The 18,658-nt window shown below is 33.8% G+C and overlaps 1 protein-coding gene across 1 annotated transcript; it reads right to left on the bottom strand.

The window, feature by feature from the left end:
* Window positions 1-2,746: 2,746 nt before the first annotated feature.
* LOC125816319 (ATP-dependent DNA helicase Q-like 4A) lies at window positions 2,747-16,171 on the bottom strand. Its single transcript, XM_049495908.1, has 25 exons — window positions 16,133-16,171; window positions 15,755-15,928; window positions 15,163-15,211; window positions 14,478-14,891; window positions 13,902-14,072; window positions 13,683-13,813; window positions 13,133-13,532; window positions 12,929-13,060; window positions 9,952-10,038; window positions 9,736-9,863; window positions 8,835-8,955; window positions 8,543-8,694; window positions 8,320-8,455; window positions 7,610-7,733; window positions 7,465-7,535; window positions 7,283-7,351; window positions 7,033-7,161; window positions 6,795-6,953; window positions 6,599-6,679; window positions 6,362-6,523; window positions 6,158-6,213; window positions 4,600-4,732; window positions 4,403-4,497; window positions 3,449-3,526; window positions 2,747-3,372 (listed from the first exon to the last, which is right to left on the bottom strand). Exons 2-25 carry the CDS (start codon window positions 15,901-15,903, stop codon window positions 3,057-3,059), a joined length of 3,543 nt encoding a protein of 1,180 aa, XP_049351865.1. The 5' UTR covers window positions 15,904-15,928; window positions 16,133-16,171; the 3' UTR covers window positions 2,747-3,056.
* Between the last annotated feature and the right edge of the window lie 2,487 nt (window positions 16,172-18,658).

Raw genomic sequence — 18,658 nt, 5'->3', positions numbered from 1 at the left:
TTTGGATCTCAGATCGTCTTAATTAACTGTTGCTGATTCAACTGATCTTATCTCTTTATGAAAAGAAAAAAAAAGTCAATAAATAAGTAAAAATAGGACTAATCTAAATTAATTTATAGGGAAAAGGGTCTGAAAAATATTTTAACTTTGATCGAAATTGTTATTACGATATCAAATTTTATGAAGGATATTTTACCCTGCACTATTTAATTGTGTATTTTAAAGGTATATATGTACCCACATGGACACATCAATATTTATGATGTCCACATGGACACATATATACCTTTAAAATACACTATTAAATAATGTAGAGGGTAAAAGATCATTTCCAAAGTTCGTTATCGTAACAACAATTTCAATCAAAATTCGAATATATTTCAGACTTTTTTCCCTAATTTATAACTTAGATTGAATTTTTTTATTCTTACTTTTATTTTGAGTCTGCGCTAAATACTTTAACTATCGAAATCAAGAAGCTATAATCAGTGAAATGATATAAAAGAGATTTAATTAATTGGTTATCTCTTTTGAAATAGACTTATTTTTTTATCCAAGTTTAACTAATGAATCGTAATTGAGATTCATAAAAAATTTACCAAGACAAGGGTGCATTCAAAAAATTTATGAAAAAGATTTGATAAAATTTAAAACATAAACTTTAAGGCGAAATTTAAATTCATAAATTACTAAGTCAACTTCTTATTTTGTATTTAGGAAACTTATCCGCATCGGGTGTATAAATCAAACTAATACAATTTTTATTATTATGTGATTTAAAGTAAAGCACATATTAATTAATTAAGGTTAAGTAAAATGAACTATAAATTTAAACGCATGACATGCATGTATTGTATTGAATTGATGTATACACTTGATGCGTGTAAGTTTTACTCCTCGCCCCTGCTTGGCCATACTTGTATACACAAATATCTACCTCCTCTTTTTCTTTTCTTTCTTTACCAAATAAGAAAGAAATATAAATATTTTTGTCGAAAATATCTTTCATAAATGGAGTCTAACTAATTTTTTAAAAAAATCGACCGTACCAAACACACCCATCATAGAACAAATTGATTCAAAGTAAGATGCAAAATACATCTAATTTTTCATTACTAACTATATTATTTGAGCATAGAATCGACATAAAAATTATTTCGTCTGTTTTAAAATTTGTGATTTTTTTTTAGTTCGTTTCAAAATAAATATCTAATTTATATTTAATCATAATAATTTAATTTTAAACTTATCATTTTATCTTTAATAGGATAGTTTATAATCATATAAATATATTATAAGTATATCTAATTTTCCATTACGAACTATATTTATTTTTGAACTTTATGCGCAATTAAATATCATTACAATGAATTGATTACAGAAAAGTACATAGCAAACAGAACATTGTTGGGTTTCACGAATATAGAGCTCAGAAACGTACAAAATCAAGATTAAAACTACTTATCCATTTCATAGTTTGATTCCATTATTTTGGGATTAGCAGGTTTCTCTCGTAACTCGGAACCAGAATATTACTCCCTCTTATTTTAATTGTTAGTCATATTTGCTTTTTTAGTCCGTTTACTTCCTTTTTAATATTTTTTTCATTTTAACTTTCTCAATGTCTTATTTAACACTATCAAATTAAAAGATCTTTTGGTATATCCTACATATTTTAGTTTCAAATTACAAATTTTGAATATCTTTTTTTTTTATGTTTAAATTTAATTCAAACAAACAAATTGAGACCAACAAGATAACTATACTTGGAATTTGGAATTGATTAATTAAACAATACACTATAACGCTAATATCGTGATAATTTTAGTTATATAATATTATTCTTCTTACCAAGAATTTTTTCATAATCAGAGCTTGAATTCGAAACCTCTAATTAAGAAATGAGCAACCTCATTCACTGTATCACATCATTTGGTGTTTATTTACTTATGATATCATTCCAAAAGGTAGTCAAATGTACTCAAAAAGTAAATATTATTCCATTCAATTTAATTTGATTGTCTAATTTTAATTTCACACAAAATTTTTAAAAGTAAAAGAGATTTGAGAGTTTAATGATGGAAAAATTTACAAGAACATACTATTTAAGACCTTAATTAATAATATATGTATATACTCCTTTTTATTTACAAAAAATAGGTTATTAATTACAAACATGACAGAATATATAATTTTTGATCTTTTTTATATATTTTTGTATCCAATTTATTTCCTTTTTTTGGAGTTATATGCTAAATTTTATGAGATTTGTAATGTGTTAAAATTATTTTTTAATTTTGTGATCTTAAACCTATCATGCAAAAGTTAAAAGTAAAAATTTACTAAAAGGGAAAGAGACATTTTTCTTACCCAAATTAAAAGAAAGAAAAGAAGTAGAACGAACAAGTTGAAACGGAGAGAATCCAGTAGGAATACGATACGTATGAATTTGAATGATATCTTCAAACGCATGCTCGCTAGCAATTCGCCCATCCAAAATATCCAACAAGCTAATTTTTTTATTAAAAGGTATGGCGATGTTAGTTCCTTCCTACTAAATTACTCACTTATTTCTCATGACCAACATTACAAAGATTGTGGTTTTATTTCTTTGAATATATTTAACAAAAATAAATTTAAAAAATCATACTGTACACAAAGCCCAACTGGCCAACACAAACATTAAAGCTTTGATAAAGAACAAATTACTAAGGTTAAAAGACATTTAAAACGGTAGCAAGCAGCATTCAGAAAGTCCTGATGAATCCAATAGAAAATTTAGCAATCAACTAATATATAGAAAAGAGAATTATTATATACACTACGATGAATCATAGCAAGATTAAGTTAGCATCTCATAGTAGCTGGAAATTGAGCCTTGTTCCAGCAGCTTTGTTAACAGATTTACATTTCACCCAAATTAATAAAAACAGTGTGGTGATCATAAACTTATCACCCATGCAAACTGTGATGCTAACTCCGAACGATACTACCTGGGATGTTGATCATGGAATGCTTCTTTCATTCTGATCAACTTTTGAAATAGGAAGCATTCACTAAGGCATCATGGTCTCATCGAAATCAAGGTCACCGTCTATACATTCATCAAAATACCCAAGGTCCCTATAGTCAATAACCTCAGCATGTTTGTTCTGCTTCTTTAACACCCTTTTCTTAGTACATCCAGTGCTTTCAGTGAAGAACTCTTCATCTTTGGAGTTCCCGTTTTGTACATTGATGGAATTTCTCCTCTTTTTACCTGAATCAGTATTGTCATTGCAGCTGCTACTCGTCTTATCTGACTTATAGTAATCCCTGACCGTAGCCTCAATGGTTTCCAGCACATTATCCCCGTACTTGTTGATTTTTACCCTAAATTGCACCATCAAGCTCATTAAACATGAGGAACTAAGGGTGAAAAAATTGTCTAACTTGTTCTCTAACTTACTTGCCAATTCCATTGATGTCACGTAGCTCATTTATAGTTCTAGGTACTTTCTGGCCAATCAGCTGCAGGGTGTCATCTCTAGAAAAATGAGAACAATTAATCAGCTCCTGACAACAGGAAAGAATGAAAGGACAACATGGCACATCAAACAGCTTAACTTTAGTCTACAATAACGCATACATTTCTAAGCTATACTAAGTGTCAAATTTGTTTCCTTTTGTATCCTCCAGCACGGAAGAATATTCAAATGAAGTATCATATAGATGAGAATGGCAAAGAAAAATCTAACTTACTGAAAGCCCTCACAAAGCCCAGACCTGAATCCAAAAGTCTAAGAAATTTATTTTAAACTAGAATGTTTAACTTTAAAGAGAAACAGAGTCCAGCATAACCTGCAAATAATTCATCTGTTGTTGGTTACTCTTCTCTTTGGATAAGTGAGAATAAGTTGTGCAAATATGCAACGTAGGACGCCTGAATGCACAGGGCTCTAGCACAGAATGCATATACACCAACTTTAAGAATACAGTTGGTGTATGGCACAGTGCACACTCTTAAGAAAAACAGTTGAGGACAAAAGTTGAAAGCTAATTTCTATTATTACCCTTTTGATTATTCCTAAACTGTTCTCTTAGAAAATGTAAAGTAGTTAAGAACCTCATTAAAAGAAAGGGTAAATATGGAGAAGAATCCTACAGTTCTCTTGAGCTTTGAAAAAATCACTTAATATGAACTAGAGGGAGTACTATGGTTTAAGAGAACCAAACCGTAAAGCAGCAAAACAATAGGGCTGACTTGCATATCACATCTTTTAAAGGCCGGGAGAAATTCAAAAGTACGACTTAAGTTCAACACCATTGCCCAAGTGAAGTAGAAGCAACAAGAAGATGCTTAATGATCTATTAGAGAAAAAGGAAAAGAGAGGAAATAAAAAGAGATTAAAAAGGCACTTACCCAAATATATGGTAAGCCATGACACCATCTCCGGATTCCCTAACAATATTAGTACGAAGTTTCCGTAGAGCTGAATACAGTATCGCTGAAAGGGTCTATAATAAACAAATAAAATAAGGTGTGGCACAAAAACTAATTGATAAGGAAAGCACACCTACAACAAGGTGCTTGGATAATCATATGAAATCTGAACGTACTGGATCAAATGTAGATTGAGGTACACCAGAAGGGTCTGTCCTTGGAGGACTCTGCTTTCCTGATGTTAGTGAACCTTTTGCTGGAGTGGCTTCATATTTACCCAGTTTAGATGCCTTCACAAATGAAGGGAACCTGTAATAACATCAAGTAGATCATACTCTGTTGTGTGTTGCATATGACAATTTGATCAGGAGCAGATGAAGATATTTGGTTTAGTTGCTTAATATACAAGTAGTCATAGAAAGCAGCACTATTTAGAGACTGATTGTTCTACTTTATGTATAGATTATTTGATGTGCTATCTAATGATTTCTCTTTCAAACTTATAATAGCACAAAAAAATATGATTAGTAGTAACATGTTTGATAGAAAAAAGACAAATTTCCCACAATCTAGCTGCCATTATATATACATAGATTAACTGGACTCGTGATAGTCAATACCAAAAAACTAAATTAGATCACAGATCGAGCAGGTTAAAAAAGAAATCAAGACGGACATGAATATGTTAGTCTTGATTATAATAATTATATGATATACCGGAATGATTTCAATGACCAGAAGCCATCTTCATTTTGGCAATTCGTAGATACTTGATTTGCACTAAATTAAGAGAATTTCAATGAATAGAATGGATTGATATGTAAAAGACCCATTGATTGATCTTATTCTACACTTCAGGAAAGCTCTTAGAGTCTGATGGTGAGGGCACAAAACACACAGTGGGATGTACCACTCCCTCCGTTTCAATTTGTTTGTCCTATTTTGACTTGGCATGAAGTTTAAGAAAGTAATAGACTTTTGAATCTTCTGATCTTAAATTAAAGATATGTCAAATGTACCAAAATGCCCTTTAATTGTGCGGCCTTAAACATGCTATGTGGAAAGTTGGAATTAAAGAGTTGCCAACTAAGGAAAAAGACATTCCTTTTTAAACGGACTAAAAAGGAAAGTAAGACAAACAAAGGGAGTACATTTTAAGTTCATGAAGTAGTGTAGGGATGTCCTACATTTTAATCCCTTGAAATATATACCCTTGCCCTCCCATTGAATATGACACCATCTACACAGCAAGGAGTTTAAGATATTAATTTAACTTGTGGTTAAAAAGTTACTTCACATGAAATAACATATCAAAGTATAAAAATCGAATTGTTAAATGAATTAGAATGTTGCATGTCGTGGAAATCTAACATCACCAAGTTGAATCATATGTATTAGGACGGAGCAACTAAATGGAAAAAGACGACCTATGGTAAGTCATGCATGAACCACATCCCTAATTGGAGTTCTCAGAAAACACAACATCAAGATTGGAATACAGTGAAGATGCTATTGTTCCTGGCCACAGTTAAACCAAATTTGGAAGTCTGGGAGGAAGCATAAAAAAAGTCAAGCTCAAAGAGCACATCCTTAATCATTTTGATAAGCCATGTTTCTGATTACTCAATCACTTCAAAATAGTACATAGTAAGAAATGTGAAGAGAACTTCTTCACATCCAGTAACAAGGAAACAGATCACAAGCTAAATGTAAGCAACAAGAACGGAAGTGAACCTTAATCTCATAGTCTGACCACCAGCAAATAGATTATAGGCCTTTGATTCATTCACCTGAATAAGGATAACACTTCCAGTTTCTTAGTAAAACCTCAAATGGTTGAAATTTAAAAGATGAATACCGGAGATAAATAAAGACTAATTTTTTTGCATATGATATCTGAAAGGCTGTTTTGTCTCTATTCTATCTTCAGTAAATTACCTTTAGGACTGATGAAACAGATCCATAAAGGTCACTCTTTTTAACATCCTCCACAAGAATATCTTCAGTAACAAGATGACGTAGCACGCGGGATGCTTCACCCTTGGCGAGCTTCTTTCCAGCTCCATGCAGATGCAAGGACTCATGTCTGTGTTTCTTCACCTATAATAGTAAAGGAGACCATATTAGCCAATGAGAAAAAAGATGATAAATGAGAAGTTAAAAGCTAGGACATACATATTGACTCAGGGAGCCCCTGAAGACTTCCAAAACATGGGCTGACGAGAATTTTTGTCCTGTCATCTTCACCAATTCAACCTGACATGGCAGGCAAGATATCAATGTTTACTAAAACCAGCAACAGTCTAGTGTATTTCAAGGAAGTGAATGTCTTCTGTCAAATACAGAATTGAACAAACTAATTTTTCCCTACTAATTGCTTTGCAACTTCAGTGACGTCTTTCTCAATACAGTTCTGAGTCTTGCAGCAATTATCACATGTTTTTCTGCAGTTGGTAGATTCGAATTTCTCTCCAAAGTGAATAAGCTGAAGGAGACGACGACAATCAACTTCATTCTCACAGTAACTGACCTGAAAAAAGTGTTGAAAAACTTGAGAAAACTAACATTACAAAAGTGAAGATCTCAGTGACTTATGAACAATCACATGCCATTCTTAGAAGATTTTCCACATTTGTCTCAAGGTTCCTCCCTGAAGCAGCCACATTTGAACGACCGTATCCAGACCCAAAGGGACTCTGCTCTACAGTGCCTTGACTGATCATATGCTTGACTCGTATCTATTGAATTTTTTTTAAAAAAGCAAAAGATGTTTAACAGGAAATAAAGAAGTAGAGGAGATCAACACTAATATAATACCTCACTAACAGAAACAAGAAACATATTGGGACAGAGACTCACATAATCACTATAACTGTAGTACAGAACACAAGAGGAAGGTAGACCATCTCTACCAGCACGACCACACTCCTATTAAACAATAACAGCAAAGTAAATTCTACACTCCATTGAACTGAATTTAACGCACTAGTTTTTCGGAGTAGTTTAAAAGAAAGAACGAGAAATTAAAGTTTAGCAACCACCTGATGGTACCCTTCAATAGATTTTGGCAAAGAATGATGAATGACAAAACGAACGTTTGGCTTGTTGATACCTGCAGTCATCATGTTAACACTGATTAGTTAACAGCATATCAGCTTGAAAAAGCAACTTAAGTCTCAATCATACCCATTCCAAACGCAATAGTTGCACATATAATATTGATCTCATCTTTGCTCCACTGCTTCTGGATGTTAGCTCGTTGAGCACCATCCATGCTGCCATGATAAAATGCTGCTTTATGTCCGTATTCCTGCAAATTGAACATTCCCATTAGACAATTATAAACTCCAAAAAAGAATTATCTGGACTAGACAAGAAAAGAGAATGTGAAAAGGATCTTTGCTAGTCATCATCTATCTAGCTTTTAGGAAAAAACAGTGCATCAGCTCATTGAACATACTGTTCCATAAGAAATAAGGGTTGCTGACTAAGTATTTGACAAAGCGCTTTCTGTTTATGTAAAAACGAAATAGATACTGTAAAAAATAAATTACTCCAGACAGGCCTAACTATTTGCTAGAAGTTTAAGGTACCTGAACATTAGAGCCACAGTGAGTTTCTAATTTATGATCATCGTATATAAAATTAATGCAAGAAAAGACAATACGAAATTAGAAGCTTTTAAAGGAAGAAGAGATTTCAAAAGGTGATATCTAGATACTGACAAGCAACCACTCAAACTAGTTCATACTTATCCCCACATCACAGGAGAAATGAATACAAACATCATCTTGTTTACTTCATGCATTATATTATGTTTTAAGAAAGTTTTCACTAGGAAACCAACAAGAAAGCAAGAAAGAAAGAAATAGAGTGTCTGTTAAAAGGAGATGAACCTGCAGCTTTTCTGCTACTCTCTCACAATCCATTCTAGAAAGACAATAAATTATCCCGCATTGATCGAAATGATTATTCTTTATAAAAGTGCCAATGTCTTCCAAACACTTCTTTGTCTTTGGGATAACAGTATATCTGTAAATTTGAAAATTTTCCACAATCATGTATTTACAAGGCCAAAAAAGGTATGGTACTACTACACTTTCAGAATCATTTATTCACCTTAAATTTGGACGATTGAAGCTTTGTCGGAAAATAATGCAGTTGGCAAGACCAAGAGCCTGAACAACATCCTCCTTGACACTTATTGTAGCAGTTGCAGTCAAGGCCAGAACAGGCACAGTAGGGAACTTTTGCTTCAGGATACCTAGACCCTGGATGACAACTGAAAAGTTTAGTGTCCATAAATAGTACCCCAACAAATATGATAACACGGAAAATGCTTTTTTTTTAGAAATAAAATGCTACAAATTATTAGTTGATCCAACACGAAAAATGCTTGAAAAGACATTACCTGATAATCAGGCCTGAAATCATGTCCCCATTGGCTTACGCAATGTGCTTCATCAATAACAATTCTAGCAAGTGTATCACGAGTATGTAGACTTTCCAAGTGTCTCAATAGAACATCACTTCTGCACTACCATACAAGTATTCTTTGATTATTTCAAAATATAGTTTGGTATTAAGGATAAATTTTGTGCAGTAAGGAATACACTTTATGTTCCCTAGGACCCTGCAGAAAAATTACTAGAAACAGTATAAACTTTCTTTATCATGACTCTAGAAGGTTGACCTTTTGATAGCAGATAGCCAAGGGAAACTTAAAGAACTATTCATTTTTACAACAAACAACTAGTTTAGCTAGGTATTAAATCATGTCATTGTTGCAAAGCCGAAATCCTAATTTCATTGTTGAGGCTCTATCAAATAAAGGAACAATGAATCAAGGGACTTAAAGGTTGGTTTTGAGGGCCTGAGGCAGTGGCCACTCTGCACAATGTTGCAGTTTAGTCTAGCGCGAATTATAGTCCCCTTCATCTGGAATCCAGATTCTGGATAATTCCCAAACAAATAACACTTGTGGGTATTGCAATTAAATTGCTGAAGTATAACCTTTTCCAAAGAAGTAAGACCAAGTTTCAAGAAATAGTGCTATCCAAGTTATAGTAATTACAGATTGAGCAATCACAATTCATTAATGGGGGCTTATCCATCACACCTTCAGAAAGGTTTCATGCCTCCAGCAAGGAACTTACTTTTCCTGCTAGCATCTCACTATTTCATAGTCGCACCAGAATAACAGATCAGCCAAGGAATTTCAAGATTTGTCTTAACTTTTAAATATCAGACACTTCATTCAGAGAAGTTACCATAAGTTTCAAATGTTACCAAATGAAATTACGAGTACGCACTTGGCAACTTTCTCTGGGGTAACATATAAAAATTTGTATTTGGAACCATCTGAATTGAGCTCTCTAAGTATCTCCTGTTGCTCAGTCCACTCCATGTTGGAACTAAGATAAGCAGCAGGTATGTTAACCTGCAATGTGTACATACCATGAAAACACAGCATTAAGGTAGATTTTCTTAGAAGCAGATGAAGTTATTATAGTCTCAACCATCATTACCTGCAGCAAATGCATTATCTGATCTTGGATGAGCGAAACAAGAGGTGAAATAACCAAAGTAATCCCAGGACAAATAAGACCAGGAAGCTGCAGGAAGTAGGTCATGAATGTGAGAGTCCCAGCTGCCAAAAATTCAAGTACCAAGCCCAGTACACAAGAAATGTGCAAAAGTAAACTGGAGCTCCCAAAAATATGTCCATCTTTTGAAGTAGTTATATTGGAATAGCAGCAATAAGAAAGTCCACATTTTGGGTACAAATTACCATGGCAAAAGAAAGAAGAATGTAGATATCAATAGTGGAGCCACAACAATGATAAAAGTTTCTAACAGTAGATACCTCAATTCCATAATGATTGTGCACATTTTCTACTTGATGCATTTAATAGGAGTAACAGTTCATGAAGAAAGCTCTACTCGAACACCTTTTCAGATAACTAAGCCAAGCTTGGCAAGAACACATTTCACAAACATATCTTTATTTCTTTGTATAAATGCCTTTCAACATATAGAGGGGCATATCATCGTCAAAAAAGGAATTTCCCCTAGTTTAACTCCCAACAGCATGACTACATAGCTTCGCCCTTCTTTATCTCCTCATAGGCAAGGACGCACCTACCCCTGTTGTTGATAGCTTCCACTAGTCATCCTCTTGCCTCATCATGGTTGTATACTTCTCCCCCAGCAGTCACCAGGGTTTCAGGAAAACCACTACTGACGGAAACATCTTGCATCACTCATCCTCGTCAGGCATCAACAATTCTCCTAGCCCTCCCTCTTTCCATAGGGCTAAATCATTAAAGAGACTGCATAATATTTTTCTATTTCTTGAATATCTACATATGTATGTGTTAGAATCTATAGATTTTCTGATAATTCTTTTCTTGGGAAATAGGTACAATTTCATTAGGAATGGTTTTACTAAGAAGAGGTAGTTTACAAACTTGAAAGAATCTTTGATTCCAAGCAATGCAAGATGAATTTGATCAATGAAATTCAAACAACCGAGCTCCAGAACGGACTGAGCTTGAACATTAAAAACAGGGGTGACTTGTTAACAGCTCTACACATTCATAGAGCTAACGGAATTACAACTTTTGTAGGAAATATGGAATGAGCACCTGTGGTAGAAGAAATACTTTTGTCATTTCCAGTTACAATGGAAGAAAATTCAACATTTGATGCTATAACATATGACAACCTTAAGGCCATTATTGACAACTGGTTAAGTGGTAGATATCAACAAGGAGTTTCTGTACAATCTGATGGCTTCTTAGCAAAATGAACCCAGAAGTGAGCATAGCTAAGAAGGGTTGATGATTCTTCTGTTGTTTAATCTCCTTCTGAAACTGGTACAATGTAACCCTCTATATTTATAAGGGAAAAAGGACAAATATACCCCCGAACTTTTGTAAATGGTATGCGTATACCCTTTGTTATACTTTTAGGACGTCAGTATCCTTGCCGTTCAAATTTTGGAGCATATATAACCTTTAAGTTAACGATGGTACACATGTCGCGATCCTAACCACTGACTTGATATTTGTTAAATTTCTGCCCAAAATTAAAAAAATCCACCCGAATTAATCTAGAAACCCGCCCAAATACATATTAACCCAAATCCCCAAATCAATTCACTTAAGGGAGAAGAACAAAAGTGGAAACCGTAGCTCCGCCACTACACGGCGGCTGAAGATGTATAATTGTAGGCCGAAGCGTGATCGGAAGGGCAAAATATTGAAGCACGAGTATCAATCAAAGCAGCTTCCGTCAACGAGGATACAGCCAGATCCCCGATGGTTCATCAATACTCGGGAGAAATTGGAATCCTTTAGAGAAGAGATCCAGGATCGGCTTTCTAGCAACTACAATATCATAATGAATGGATGTCCCTTGTGAATGAGCACAAGAAGAAAGGAAAAGCTCATCAACTTGGCAGTAAGCCTTCTACTGGAACAGAGAAGAAACACGCAAAACATTTTAAATCATTAGCCAAGAAGGCCGACACGCCTTAAGATCTCCCCTTCCACAATTCATGAAGAGACAGACCATCTAAATACAACCTTTTTCCAAGATGATTCGAAGGAGAAGCCAAAGATAAGATTGGATAACTCAGATTTAGTAAATTAGTAGATACTTCAGTTTATTCAAGAAATTTAGGTTAGTAAAAGTAGAGTCTTATATAAATATCAAGAAGACAACTATGGTACTTAGTTTTTTGGAATGCTGGTAGAACAGCACTATTGACAATTGCTGTTGATTTTGGCTTTGAGGAATAACTCCTATATGAGTTGATTTTTTTTTTCATATTCTAAGTTTGTTTAAAAAAAAAAAAAAATCACCTAATTTAAGATCCTACTCTGACCCCAAAACTCCTTCTCTTTCTCATTCACCTCTTCTCTCCAAACAAATCTAACCCTACTACTTAACCAAATCCTAATCCTAGTCTCAATCTTTGTGCTTGTTTGGATGGGTCTTCCTCTTCTATGAGAAAGTTGAGGAGAAATTGAGGATTTAGTGTTGAGGATGATTTGGGGATGAAGATGGGGAAAGATGCTGCTAAACAAGTGTTTAAGTTGCTTAATTTGAAATTATGTGAATTGATTTGGAGATTTGGTTAATATTTTTGGGTTATGGGTATTATGTATTTGGGCGGGTTTCTAAATTAATTCGGGTGGATTTTTTTAATTTTGGGCAGAAATTTAACAAATATTAGGTCAGTGGTTAAGATCGAGACACGTGTACCACCGTTAACTTAAAGGGTATATATGCTCCAAAATTTGGACGGCAAGGATACTGACGTCCTAAAAGTATAACGAAGGGTATACACATACCATTTACAAAAGTTCGGGGGTATATTTGTCCCTTTTCCCAATTTATAATAATACCAGATAATAGCATCTTAGACAGATTACATTTGCTTCACGTTATAAACACCACAGAGAAAAGCTTCAAAAGCCATAAAGTCGAATGTCTCACCTGATATGTCAGACTTTTGCCTCCTCCTGTTGGCATTAAAACAAACACATCATTTCCGCTCATTGTTGCATTTATCACCTCTCGTTGATTAGGACGAAAAGAGTGATTTCCAAATACCTTTTTGTTATTGGCCTGACAATGGAAAATATGTTCAAATTCAACTCCAGAAACATCTCATTCTTACGCACACATTTAAATACACACCTCAAGCTTCTTTGTCCAAGGGAAATCTCGGCTACTCCACTTCTTGTCATTTGAACCATCAATATAGTTAACTTCAAGATACTTTGGGATGTATGGTTCTCTTTCCACTGGGGCTGTTGAAAGACCATATCCACCAGTCACATCAAATGAAAGTGATGATGAATTCCAGTTGTCAAAGTGACTGGACTCATTGTATCCACTAAACTGTGTGTCGAGTCTCGTAGGATTAATCCTTGAAGGGAATGAAGAAGGTGTGGCATACTGAAAGGCAGAAGGTGTTTCATATTGAAAGCCAGAAGTTAGTGTGGAAGCAGAACACTGTGACATCTTTCTTTCTTCATTGCCTGATACAGTTTGAAGAAATTTTTCAAGGTGCTGAATTTGCAGCTTCAGCTGTGACCTGAAAGTATGCAAACGCAACCAGTTATAAGCTTCAATATTTCTACATTTTTTGTCAAGGAAGAACAAATGTGCAGCACAGACAAGACATGGTATGAGAAAACATCAAACTAGAAATAGGAATAGAAAAGAATAATATATGAGAACATACCGTTCTTGGCGAAGCATTTCAATCTGTTCTGAACTCAGGTCTGAAACATTGTCAAGAAGATCATTTGAAATCTCAATTAGCTTATCCTTCATCTCTTGTAAATGATCCAAGGCTCCAGGGCAAAGTCCTAGCTGTATTAATTGCAGAATCAAGCGTCGGAGTTTAGAAAATATCAGTAACTTTGGAACGAACATGATTGAAGCAGAGAAACCTTATTACCTGCAACCCATGGTTGCAGTTTATGGACAACTCCGGTGGCAAGTTTGTCTCCTCATGTCCAGCCAAACTTTGAGAATTTGTAACTGGAGTAGTTGACGGAAACCTGGAGACAGAAGGCTGTGGCGTGCAGTTGGTCTGATAGTGTTCTACTATTTGGTCAACATCTATATTCTGAAAAAGGAATGTAGCATAACTTTCTAACTGTCTAAAAAAACCCAGATTGAGACAAATTATCAGGGGAAGATGGTCAAAGTGTAGAACATAGATAATAGATTTGCATGCACATTTCATCCTTCACTGCAGAAACCAGAAAATAAGAGACAATAGCAATTAATGCAGAATATTAATTGTTTTCTCCTTTTGTTTTCTTTTTCTATTTTTGGTTTTGGCATTACTTTCAAAGAAGCAAGGTAAAGCTCACTTGTTTTGGTCTCTTTTACCCAAAATATCAGCATATTCAAATTGGATTTAAGTCGGCAATTCCTAGTTTCAAAAGTCAACAACCAATAATATGATATATCCTAGGGAGAGTGGGAAGTCTTTTCTGTTATCTGCTTAAGCCACACCAAAAATTACCAGAAGAATGTCATCTTCTTCAGTTTCATCAGCACAAGTGGTATACGCCTCCCGTGTCTTCTGGCTTGCACCATTTGCATGACTGCTGTATATTTCCCCTACACCTCGAGCATGTGAATTGTCTACTCCACTCTGCCTGTTCACAACATTCCCTGTTTCTGCTATGCCACTTGAGTGTGGTGGAAAACAATTGCCTGCATACCTTCTCGAGTCACTGTTTTCACCATCTTCACCAACACCTTGATGCACTGGCCTGCACCTCGCTGGAGCACAGTTTCCATCAGATGCACGTGGGATCTGTGTGTGACTAGAGTGTTGTGAAAAAGCATTGGTATCTTTGGTTAGTTGTAGAGTTTTCCCTGGTCTAGTGTAACTCTTGGGAGATAACTTGAGGCTGGTTAGAAGCTTCCAAGCCTGCCAAGAATCGGAAAACCAATATGAAAAGTGATTCCTATAGCTGACCAAACAAAGGACTCAAACAAAAATTAATATTTCATTCAGCATTTTATGCTAGGATTCCTCAAAAATGTACTTATGAAGTTAGTGCTACATAGATCCATTCTACTATTGCACAACAAATAAAAAGCAAAAATAATAAAATGGTTTCAAATAGTAATAGATGTATTAAGAACTGTCAAGAATGAAATGGTTGGAGGATCTTAATATCTTGCAGACCCAAAAGCACCTTTTCAGCTTCCAATTTTGTTACACTTCTGATTTGACAAGTCATTGACCTGTAAAAATAACAATAAGCAATAGATAAGAATACAATCATCCTTTAACTGATAAAGAATTAAAGAACATAGATACAATTAGCGTTCAGATAGTACCAGAAAAAAATTATAAACAATAGTACAAAGAAAAGAAGAAGAAAAAAGAAGAAAAAATTCCCCAGGAATTTGCTGAGTGATAACCTGATGATGGATCTTAGTGCATTCAATAGAATGTGGCAATGTTTTACAGTTTGTGTCAGTTACTCTCAGTGATTACTTATCTTGAGAATGAAACTTTTTTGTGAGCTAGCATTAAGTACCTCCAGCATTGTAGACCTTACTTGTCCTAAAATTTTGCATGTATAGTACTGGTGGAATATACACAAATTTGGAAACACTGAAAGCAATATGACTACAGTTGCATGGTTTAAAGTTCAGTCACCCCATGGTTAATTATCTTTTATGCATCAATCATGTGCAGAAGTTATCTTCTTTGAAACGTTTGAGTAGAAAAAATGTGCAATCTTATGGGAAAACAAACCAGGTTATGATAGAGTGGCACACCTGGCATTCATTTCTTCTCTGGCACAATGTCTTTGTGTCGGTAGAGAGAAAAGGATGTTCGAACTCAAGAACTTATCTTGGCATGAAAAATTATCATGGGCAGTAGCATGTTGCGTCCAGTTGGCTTTTGGAAGCTTATCTTTAGACATGGAACCTCCAGCTGAATTAGCCTCCCTGCATAGAACATCCAATTTTTAAACAAGAAAATGACAATCCAGCAAACTTCAGAAAACAAAAAAGAAAAGGAAAAGGTAACATGCATGAGCACATAAACTAAAAAACACTAGCATCATCTGTTATGCCTTGGGACATAAATTAATAAATCTACTTCCCTGATGGTCTAGCTAGCTGAAACCAAACCAAAACCACACATAAAACCTGTAAATGCCACCAAATTGTCCAGGAAATGAGCATGAAAAATGAGTCTGTAACCAAACTGATTAATGAAAACAATTAATCACTCATTTTCATTTTGTTTGTCTTGATTGGCTTTTTAGTGCATTTCAAAAAAGAACATTTATTTCCTTTTTTGGCAACTCTTTAAGTTCAACTTCTAATTGACATATTTAAGACCACAAGATATTGATAGATTTTACTCATTTTAGTTTAAGACCACAATATTCAAAAGTATTTATTTTTAAATTGTGTCAAGTAGACACCAAACAAACAAATTGAAACGGGGAGTATTATATGGCTCACAAACATATGTACATAACCAAAAAAAGAGATAAGCCTCCCACTTCCCAGAATAAAAAATAAAAATGAATGATAGTAAAATTATGTGCACAATGAAAATATTAATGGATGATAATCGATAAAGGTGCATTGATAATAACACTCCACTAATCCTTAAGAACACTCATCAGATGTGAAAGTTAACAGAATTGAGCAATTACTGAATCGGAGATCTCGAATTGAAGACTGAAAAACAATTGCTTTGAAAATAATAGGGTTATGCAATGCGAAGGATTCAACTGACCATAAAAATGTGACTTTCAACGTCGTCGGCGAATCAGTCCCCGGCGAAACGGAGTAGGTCTGTCAGCCACGATATGGAAGAGAAACGAAGAAATGAGGATACAGGCTGAAAGCTTCAAATTTCGAGACGCGGGATGGATTGGCGGGATAGTTTTCACGAACGAGTTAGGGCTTGGCCCGATTCTGGCGTTAATCACGTTTGGGCCAAACAACCAAAAAATATACCATTTACATACCTTTTTTATACCACTTACACTCTGTTTGGATCATTGTTATACTTTGTTTCATAATGTATTGTATTGTATTGTATTCTATTGTACTGTACTGTATGGTAGATACAATATTTGGCTAGACTGTATTGTTTGTTGTTTAATAACATTTTAATTGTTTGGTTTGATTGTATCGTACCGTAATGTAATTTATAAATTTACTAAATTATCCTTAATTATTCTAGGGTAGGAGGTTTGACTAGAATTAAATAATATAAGGTAAAGGATAAAATAGTATTTTGAAATATTATGTAAAGATATAATTGAAAAAAAAAAATAAGTAACAATGGGAACACACCAAATCGGTTGTTCCATAAAATAGGAGTTTTCATTGTTACGTAACAACGAAATTTAACAATACAATACAATACATTTTAAGTAACAATCAAAACAAATATTGTAGATATGGGTGTTCATGGTTCGGTTTGGATCGGTTATTGGTTAAAACCAAAACCAAACCAATTTAAATCGTTTTTAAAATTTCTAAAATCAAACCAAACCAAATCAAAAAAATAACCATCGGTTTGGTTATCGTCGGTTTGGTTAGGTTTTTTTGGATTTTTTTGTTTGAAAATAATAAGTTTGTTGAGGACATACGCATCTCGATAGACACAAAAACTAAGTACATGAATAATTCACAAATAAGTTATTACACCAACAAAGTGATTCATCCAATGTACCAAAATTCACAAACTAAAAGAGAACTCATTGTCAATAGCATAAAGTTGATTCAATATTCTGGAAATCTCAACATAAAAATTAAACCTTAAAATATTGAGAAATTACTTCAAAAAAAAAATAACCAATATTTCATAGCCAAAACTAATCAATTACCATATTCTTTAGCTTGAGCTTTAAATTATTCAATGTTGTGTTAAAGAATTGTATAAAGAACGGAGAAAGTGTGATCTTTAAAGTAATGAATATTGAGGGATTTAGACTTAAGGTTTTAATAATTGGGCCAAAATTTAAGTGTTGGGCTTCAGAAAATAGTAAAATTAAGGGGAAAATAAGCAAATACCCCATAATAGCAAAATAATTACAAACACATACCCCTTTACATTCATACCCCACTAAATAATTACAATATATACCCAATTTACTAATTTCGTTTAACTGATACTAAATCAGTATCATATATACTGTATTGGTATCATTAAGGCTAATAATTTCGTTGAAGTGATACTAAATCAGTATGTATATACTGTATTGGTATCATTAAGGTTTGTTGTTAAGAAATTACCCATTAGTCAATGATACTATAAGAGTATATATATACTCTTATAGTATCGTTGACTAATGGTAATTTCTTAACAACAAATTTTAATGATACCATAATATATATATATTATACTCTTATAGTATCGTTGACTAATGGTAATTTCTTAACAACAAATTTTAATGATACCATAATATATATATATACTCTTATAGTATCATTGATTAATGAGTAATTTATGAACAAGAAACATTAATGACACCACAACAATATACATATATACTCTTATAGTATCATTGACTAATAAGTAGTTTCTGAACAAAAAACCTTAATGATACCAATACAGTATATATAAACTGATTTAGTATCAGTTAAGCGAAATTATCAACCTTAATGATACTAATACAGTATATGATACCGATTTAGTAGCACTTGAGC

This window comes from Solanum verrucosum, unplaced genomic scaffold, assembly GCF_900185275.1.
Source record: "Solanum verrucosum unplaced genomic scaffold, falcon-dt-bn FXZP01000261.1, whole genome shotgun sequence".
In the NCBI taxonomy this organism is placed as follows: Eukaryota; Viridiplantae; Streptophyta; class Magnoliopsida; order Solanales; family Solanaceae; genus Solanum; species Solanum verrucosum.
The sequence above is the reverse complement of the archived record's forward strand: the minus strand, read 5'-3'. Positions and strand labels throughout refer to the sequence as shown.